Source organism: Leptonychotes weddellii, chromosome 3 (assembly GCF_054177405.1).
Source record: "Leptonychotes weddellii isolate Sample4059 chromosome 3, ASM5417740v2, whole genome shotgun sequence".
Lineage (NCBI taxonomy): Eukaryota > Metazoa > Chordata > Mammalia > Carnivora > Phocidae > Leptonychotes > Leptonychotes weddellii.
The window spans coordinates 117,033,322-117,043,141 of NC_138371.1; the positions used below are offsets into that span (position 1 = coordinate 117,033,322).

At 36.1% G+C, this 9,820-nt stretch overlaps 1 protein-coding gene across 2 annotated transcripts in view; it reads right to left on the reverse strand.

Annotated features, from left to right (window-relative positions):
• The window catches only part of TRPC4 (transient receptor potential cation channel subfamily C member 4), a 189,362-nt gene that overhangs the window by 133,041 nt on the left and 46,501 nt on the right, over window positions 1-9,820 (reverse strand). For both annotated transcript variants that reach the window (XM_081814845.1, XM_006734013.3), the window contains exon 2: window positions 1,342-1,746. In XM_081814845.1, coding sequence (XP_081670971.1) covers window positions 1,342-1,719 — 378 coding nt within the window. In that variant the 5' untranslated portion in view covers window positions 1,720-1,746. The remainder of the gene's footprint in view (window positions 1-1,341; window positions 1,747-9,820) is intronic.

Here is a 9,820-nt window from a genome sequence, read left to right on the forward strand (position 1 = left end):
AAAGCTAGTAAAGCAACAAGCAGAGAAGTATTGTCCTTGTGGAGTGTTGCTTTCTGAAAGCTTGGGCTCAGGTAAGGGGAAGGGGTGAATGGTGGGCAGGCATAAAAATGTACCATAGAACACAGGCTTCTGACAACACAGCGAGAGTTTTTTTGTTGTTGTTGTTTTTTTTTCAGGAGACACCCAGCCATGAAGTTGTTCTGCTAATAATGGCAAGGATTCAGAAAAAAAGTCCTCCAGTAAAGCAGAGATAACAGGAGCCACAGCAGAGCTGGCTTGAAAAGAATGTAGCTTCTCCTAACAGTCTGTCCTTTGCAGAGGTTGCACATTATCCAATACAGCAGAAACGGCTAGAGAGGAATAACACACATTTGAAGATTTTATTTGAAAAGGCAGATTTTGAGCCACTGCAGTATGTACAATGTCTTTGCAATTAGTCAATTGGATTTGATACAGGGAAGTGAAGAGTTCAGTGTGAGAGGAAAAAGGGATCCAATAGACAATTCAGATACAGGGCAGTCACAGACAGAAGGGTCTAGACAGACAAAAACAGATTCCTTATTCGTTCCTTTTTATGATTTCTCCACTTCCTTAGTGGTTAAAAAAAAAAAAAAGCCAAAGAACAACAACAAAAATAGGAAGATAGGGAAAAAAGTCCCCCACACTGTAGAATTATGTGCCATTTTAGTGTACTTTCTACCGATGACACTAAGACATAGCTACACTTTGGCATACTGTTACTCTGGTTTCTCTTCAGATCGCATAAATCTTTCGCCTTTCACTTTGGCATACTGTTAAACCTATAGTCAGGCTTTAGTTATTTTCTAGGAATCCTTTTTTTTTTTATTTGCCTCAATTTAAAAGAATCCACTAGAGTTTGCTAATGAACAATATCAAACTTAGGTGATCCAATTCACTTTTGCAGTATGATGCAGAATCCCAGAACAGGCAAACAGATTAAACAGGAAAACAGCAAACGGATTCAGCTTGCTGTGGTAGAATGTGAAATGAAAAGACAAGAGTAAAAATACCCACACGCACAGATCCGAGCCTCAAACAGCGTTCTAGGTTGGGCATTACATAGAAAGGTTTCCAATGAATGCGAAGCCACGGTGGGCCCCTTTGTGTTGCTTTAGTTCTCCCTAAAGGTCTGATTTGCCAGGGCAGGGGGCACAGGGACTAGCAACTGTCGGAGGGTATGACGTGTGTAGCTGCCACTAGCTCTCTGTCTTAAGAGTTCTGATTTCCGTGCTTCTAATTCTTAAAATTTGCAGAGAATTTGGATATCCACAGAAACCTTCTGCAAGGAAAATCTATCAAAAATGGTGCTCTGGCACGTACCTGTTTTTCTCCACTGGGCTTTTTGTGGTTCAGTAACAGCTCAACAGCTCCGACAACTTCCTTCCTGATGGCATGTAATAGAGCATCTCCAACATAGACATTAAAGCTTAAAAGTAGTTCAATGAGCTCCAAGTTCTCATTTTCAATTGCAATGAGGAGAGCAGTTCTTCCAAGAGGATCGATGCAATTAATATTGATTTTAAAATAAATTTCCGCTTCCTCCAGGGATTTCTTGACACTTGCATAATCTCCCTTTTCCACAGCATTTAAATAGGCTTTTTCTGATGGTGAGAGCTCTGATTCTGCTCGGACTATCCTTAGAGGGATGCGATCTCTGTAGGGGGCATTCACATTCCTTTTGTAATAGAACTGAGCCATGTTTCATGCCATGCTATTTCCTTGTCTCTGAAAGAGCAAACAGAACCCGAAAAACACAAGGATTAGTGCGAGTACACTTTTTAATCATGATGCGTCACACTTAACAACTAACAATAATGCCAATCACAACAATGATACCATTATTAAATGATAAGGGTTCTTTTCTCCTTCAACAGTGGACACAGACTTAATCATTATTCAGTTACCTAGAAATACAATTACAAAGTTCTAAGAGAAATAAAAATTGAAAACGTTACTTTAAAAGTGACATCTGTCAGAGGATATACCTGTAATTTTTGGAAATTATTTACAAAATGTATCATATATATATGCAGTTTTTAGCAGAGAACCTTGAAAACTAAAGGCTATATTTTTGAGGCCCTAAAACTGGACCGGGGATATTCAAATGTATCATTCACTGTCAATTTTGCTAATCATGCAGATGCTGTCGAAACTATGAAATATCACTATCTTAGCAAAATGCTTTTCATTTGTCATGTATTCTCTTTTTAAAGTTAGTAAGTACTGACATCAAAGTTAATGTGAATTAATAATATTAATGTCAATAAAATATCATACTGAGCCTGATGAGTATAATTTTTTTTCCCGTGTGTAAGTGAATTCATTGAGAGGGAAAGAACCGATGATATTAATGATCAAGATGAGTCTAAGCAATTCAATTTCCAAAGGAAGAATTTAGAAATGGATTAAATATAGAAAGAGTTTATTATGAAAATGCTATTTTCTTAATTCTATTACCTTAATATCATGAAGCAATAAAGCGCAGGACAGGAATGTATTCATTGCAAAATGTATTATTTGGAAGTTACAGTAAAGATACAGTTGAAGATGAGGGAATTGTTTTAAATAAATAAAAGATCGTCTTAAGATAGATTGATAAGAACAAAATCACTGGAAACTATATTGATTTAGTATCATACTACTGATACAACTTTACAGAAAAATCTATTGTTTTGAATATAAATTTTTTATTGCTGTTAGTTCCTGATTTCATACTTATGATCTGAACTATTTTATTATTCTATGTCATTTATATTCAACTCACTTGTTTATTTACATACGTTTACTATTAAATTAAAATTAATGGGGGATTCTAGGTACCGGAACATGTATATTCATCTTAATTGATCTTTTTAGACCTAATCATTTTATGAGTAAATTAACCTGATTTGAATAATACTTTAAAGGTTATTTTAAACATGCGTTGAATTAACAAGTGTGATTATATTTAATGTAATGTTTTAAATTTGGGAAATTATACATTGCTTGCATGCCCCCTCAACTTAATAGGCATTTCAGTTACCAAGTAGTTGTTTCACTTTTTGATGTTCAGATTATTAATCACGATTTCTCAAATATCTAGGTTCAAGATATAATATATAAAACTTTTTTTCATAATTTGTTCCTTTCTGGTTTTTATTAGATTATTAGATTTAGTAGTTTATTAAGGCCCCTTCATAGATGAAGCAAATGTAAGAATCTCATAATCCAGAATATTTTTCTCAAATATTTCACATTTTATTAGTCTTGGTGTTTTTTTTAACTTTTAGAGATTTTATTTATTTACTTGACAGAGAGAGAGACACAGTGAGAGAGGGAACACAAGCAGGGGGAGTGGGAGAGGGAGAAGCAGGATTCCTGCTGAGCAGGGAGCCCAATGTGGGGCTTGATTCCAGGACCCTGGGATCATGACCTGAGCTGAAGGCAGACGCTTAACGACTGAGCCACCCAGGCGCCCCTAGTCTTGGTGTTTTAGATGTATAATGACCAACTACAGAGCATGATATACATTCATTTCCACAACTGCAGACAGGGGGTGTTGTGAATTCTTTAAATGGCAATATTAATTTTTTTAGAGAAAAATGAAGAGTGATACTGGTGTTCAAATCTATTAATTTGAAGTGTGCAAGTTACTTGCTTGAAGCTTGATTATAATTTCAGTATTTGGAGATGCTTTAACTCACTAGAATCACAGGAGAGAATTTATAGATTTATATTATGGGATAACAAGGACAATTTAATATTCTTCTTGTATAACTAAAGCTATAATAAACCAAGATCATTATGATGCTACATATCTCATTATAATTTTCTGATCTGGAACAACAGCACTTCCCCCCCAATCCATGTCAGCATCTGTAAGAGCATGTGGAACCAATGTCAATGGGCTTCACACTGTAATTTTACCAGGACTACAATGTAAATGTTTCATAATGATAAGTGGCATATATGTTCTATTTCAACAGTATATGCTCTTTAATTCCTCACTTTGTCCTTACCCAAGACTCTTGGAAAAATATATAAATATTCCTTTTTAGAGTTGAATTCAAGTTTTGCCACCAGTAATTGTTTTGCTTAAGACTAATGTTTGAAGGTAGCTTACCAAAAATACAGGTTAAAATGAAGGTATGAACACACACGCACACAGTAGCAGAACTTTGAATTGTGACTCAGTCAAGATTAGGAATCAGCCTAGAGGATGGAATTTTTTTTTTTTAAAGATTTTATTTATTTATTTGAGAGCGAGAGAATGAGAGACAGAGAACATGAGAGGGAGGAGGGTCAGAGGGAGAAGCAGACTCCCTGCCGAGCAGGGAGCCCGATGCGGGACTCGATCCCGGGACTCCAGGATCATGACCTGAGCCGAAGGCAGTCGCTTAACCAACTGAGCCACCCAGGCGCCCGAGGATGGAATATTTTTATCTTATTTTTATTTCATTTACTCATTCTATTAGTGATAATATCAAATAAAGGATTAGATAGTAAATAGCATTTTTTTTGTTTGTTTTAAAGATTTTATTTATTTATTTGAGAGAGAGAGAGACAGAGACAGAGCACGTACACGAGCCAGGGGAGGGGCAGAGAAAGAGCGCAAAGGAGAAGCAGACTCTCCCCACTGAGCAGGGAGCCACACATGGGGGTGGGGCTTCATCCCAGGACCCTGGGATCATGACCTGAGCAGAACGCAGACACTTAATTGACTAAGCCACCCAGGCGCCCTGACAGTAAATAGCATTTGACTTCTTGTGTTTAAAGTGCAGGATGGTGTGCGTTGGTGGTATAGTGGTGAGCATAGCTTGCCTTCCAAATCTCAGGATGTCGGTGACAATGAAGGGATTGGTGGACAACATAGAAGGTACTGGAGAAGTTGGGGGACAGGAGGATAGATAATGAGAAATTAGATTTATTTAAATCCGTTTCATTTAATCCAGATAACTGTCATAAATGTAAACTCCACAAGGATGGGTTAAAATGTGAGACTTCCCTGAAAGGAAGACATATTCTAGTCAACACTGTATTTAAAATGTGAACTGGGCATGAGACCTTACATTCGGGAACCTGTTTCGCCATCCATAAAGTGAGGCAAACAACGCTATCAATGGAATGAGTGAGAAGAATCAGAGTTAGTGCTGAAAAATATCTTCTATTAATGGTACTGTCCTCTTTCAATTTCTCGGATTTGAAACAAATATAAAACCCGATGTGAATTGGGAAGGATAGGCAGATTTGAAATATATTAAATATGTTAAGAATTTAAATATGTTAAATAAATGAAATTTAATTATTTACAATGGACTATAGAACACACACACATAAAACAATTCTGGCTAAAACTTTAAAAGAGTAAGGAAGATTATGTAATTTTTAGACAAGTTTCTGTACTAGATTACTTGAGATGCAGGGATACTAATAGAAGGACAAAAATCAAGTTTAGCTTCTTGAAACTGTGAAAGATGAATGTAATAGTGCAAGGTGCTAAGGCTGATGGAGTTCCTGAGCTGACACACTGGTCAGCGACTCTGGAATTGCTGTTGGATAGAAAGTCTGTGAAAGAACAGGAGGCTCAGTACAGCGAAGATCCTGACCTAAAGTGTGTGAATAAAAGCCTGTTCCTGGTCCTGCATTTTCAGAATGAGCTTTCTGGGGAGGAAAAGATGTTTTCCCCCATGAAATCACAGAATTTATTTCAATGCCCCCTTTATAACATACCATCCAGAAGTGAAATGACTGTTTCATCAAGTTACATTTCAAAGACTCAGAAGAGAGATGGGAAGTGATGGGAAAAAACTCAAATTTTGTGTGTGAATTTCTAATTAACCTAAATTTTAGTTTCCGTAAATGTGTTGGGAATTAAAACAATCACAAAGCTGGAGAGAGCTACACCTTGCCATCAAGAGAAATTTTTTAAAAATGTCACTAGATGTGAGAACCACAATTATCTAAGCAACATAAACAGAAAAACAAAGGTCCTACATCTTTATATGAATTAGAAGGCATATTTCTTGGAGATGGACTTAGTTGTACAGTGGAAAGAACAGTGGGCTTCCAAACAACACAAAGAAAATATACAGAAATCTCCACTCTTGAGTAGACATTATTAAAGTTAAATAAATTTTTCATATATATATATATGAAATCACACTTGTAAATGTGAATCTTTGACAGTAAACCAGGGAATAAAAAGCAATGCCCTTTGCAATGGTTAACTGTCAAAAGATTCATGGTTATAGGTGTGATTTCATGGCTCAGTGAGAAATTTGACTCCCATTTTTTTGTTAGGATACTAGTACACATATTTAAATTGCTTTTGTACTTTTTCTGTACTCTTATATGAAATGACATTTTCCAAGATAATTTATTCACATTCAATCCAATTCAGAGTTCTTTTTGTCTACTGGTACAGTACATTATCTCTAATCTTCGACATGATACATACCCCACAAAAACGCCAAATGTTCTGATTTTTGCTATTCTGAATTCCAGACCCTTTCCTACTTTCCTCAGGCAGGGTACTGTATGTGCATTTCAGTAGTTGTAAGTCTTGTACCAAAAGTGCCACATAATTCATTGAAATGCTTTGTGACATAGCTTGACCAAAACCTAACTGACAAAATTCTCTCTTCTCTCTCTCTCTGTAAAAGCACAATGAACTACTAAATTCCTCTGAAGGGTTTTAAGGATACTTCTGTGAATTTCAAGAAGTTCATGTTATATTACTTAATCAAAGGAAAAACACTTTACTAACTAAATATTATGACATCCTAAGATTTTAACGGAGGAAGTCGGGATTATGCTTATTTTTAAAATTGAAGCCCTTATGATTTAACAAGCACTAAACTTAAAATTAAGCCCTAAGTATCCCTATTAAAACAAAACAAAACAAAACACAAAACACACACCTAGAAGAATGCATTTGCAGGGCAAAAATTTTATTTATCTTGATTTTTATCTCAGGGAATTTAGAAAACATGTTTTGAAAATACATATGGCTGTCAACGTTTGAATTTTCACCCAAAGAGTTAGTGTGTGCGCATTCATCTATTTCTGTCTTCCCCTGAAATTTCGGAGGAAAAGATATCCTCTGTCCGGCTGCCTGAAGATTCAGCCTTTGCCATCGCTCTAAAACTTCACATCAATCCCCACCTTCTCTCAGATCTTAAACTTCTCTCTGCAAACCAAACTCTTCTCAAATTACAAGTGTACTTAATTTTCACCTAGTTATTTTAAAATTCTAATTATCTTTGGCAATTCTCTCTCTCTCATCTCTGGTTTTCTTTATTTTATAAGGTTTAAGCTTATCTGCCATTTATTCATTCACTCCAACATGGTATTTATCGCCATCATGGAATAAATATTTTTCTTAAAGTCAGTCATGTCTTGCTAGTTGCCAGATACATTTTGGTGCTCTTCAGGCCACATAATACTTGGCTTTCTAGCAGCCTCCTGTGACTAAGCCTTTGTAAATAAAACATCCCTGCCTTGAGTTCTAAGATACTCTTCTCTAATGCTCTACCTTCAACCTCAATATGACCTCTCGCTACATAGTTCCTCCAGCTTCTTTCCCTTCCATCTAAAGCCTAAATGTTAAATGTTACTACCAGCCTATTCCGCTCATGGCTCTTTCCTCCAACTGTCATTCTCATTAGCTACTCTCATCTATTACTCATTATTTGAAATGTTCCGTAAAACCCATATATGTCTTTAAAAATGCCATATGTTTAAATATGTTCTAAAATCCATGCTCATGGGCCATACTTCTCTAAAGTTCTAGACCTGTGCTGTCCAATGTGGTACTCATTAGTCACTATGAGTGGCTATTTAAATGTAAGTCAACTAACATTAAATAACAGTAAGGATCATTTCTTAAGTCTTACTCGCCATATTTCAACTGCTCTGTAGCATTTCCTGTGCATAGTGTTGACTGACTTTATCTCCTCATTGTCTTTTACATAGTCACGCCAATATCCTTCTAAATAATCTCATTGATATTATTCTTATATCCTCTCTATTTAGCCTCCACAATGCCACATACCTAATCATGCCAAAATGTAAATATGATCAAATCACTCTTTTATAATTCTTAAGTGACTGATAATGATTCACAGGAAAACAGACTGACATTATTACGGAATACCAGACTCCATGATCTGGTTTCTAAGTGCCTTCTTGGACATATTTCCCAAGATTGATCCTGGAAAACCATATTTTACACTAACAAACTACTTCGCTACTACAGCTCTAAGCATTTTCTCATACTGTTCTTTACAACAGGAATACCTTTCCTCCCCTTGAGCCTCTGGCAGCTCCTGCCAAGTTTTAAAACCTGTGAAGTGTCATAGCCTTGAGGATTTTTCTTCACTTCCTCTTAAGGAAGGGTTATATGGCCTTTTTTATGGGTCTTCATAAACTCTGTGGACCTCTTAGATTTAGAACTTTTCTTATTTACTGTATAGGAAATTGTGACTTACACAGTTTTGCATCCACAGTGCTAAGCAAATGGTAAATGCCAAAAACTGCTGATGAATCAATGAATTACTGACCATACTTTTAGAGTTATTCCACTGCCATTTTAGGTAAAGGAATAAAATGATCAGGGCCAAATTGCTTTAATCACTTGTCTAAAATTGGTTTAGCTCTTGGTGGCCCATTAAATGCAACAGTGAATAACTGGACTTCCAGTCAACAGTCATTAAGCTTGTGTGAAATGCTTTAATTTTTACCTATTTTTCTTCTCTGAATATCTTTACCCCCAAGCTTTTGTTAGCTTGGAGGTAAAGCTGAAGATGAAGAATTAAAACTCTAATGTATAATTCAACACATATATAGCTCACAGCTCTGGAAAATGCCTCTTACTGCTATTACCTAAAATTGTCAGAAGGGCATTCAAATAAAGAATCAGATTAATATCAGACCTCTTTTTTAAAAGATTTATTTATTTATTTTAGAGAGATAGTGGAGGAGAGAGAGACTGGGGGAGGGGAAGAGGGAAAGAATCTTCAAGCTGACTGTTGAGTGAGTGGTCTGATGTGGGACTCAATCCCACAACCCATGAGATCATGACCTGAGCTGAAACAAGAGGTGGACACTTAACCGACTGAGCCACCCAGGTGCCCCTAACATCAGACCTCTTAACAGCAAATTTGGAGGCTAGAAGATAATGAGGTATTTTTAGAAAATATGGAAGCAACCTCCTCCCCCAATAAAACAGAAGTTTGAAGCTAGAATTTCATAACTTACTAAAATTATTTAGATGTAGGAAGAAATAAAATCAGTCTCATGCATACAGCCTCAGAAGATTTTTCACACAAAGACCATATTTGATCATAAGATCAATATACAGAAAGTATAGAATTAAAAAATATATTTTTTTATTGTTTAAATAGTTAAGGATTTTTATCTCTTTTACTCATTTGATATATGTGAGGTGCAAAAAAAAGTCTGGTGTATAAGAAGTACACAATAAATATTTGTTGGATGAATAAAATACTGATTGAACATCTATGCGTCAAAATGTGTGTACCAAACATTGGCAATACCATGGTGATTGAAAGCTGAGATCTTTGCACTCATAGAGCTTATGATCAATTGGAAAGGACCCACAAAAATTTAAAAAAGCAAAGGGGAAAACAGAACAATTAAAATTTTGTTAAAAGTCAGGAAACTACAGATGTTGGCGGGGATGCGGAGAAAGGGGAACCCTCCTACACTGTTGGTGGGAATGCAAGCTGGTGCAGCCACTCTGGAAAACTGTATGGAGGTTCCTCAAAAAGTTGAAAATAGAGCTACCCTATGATCCAGC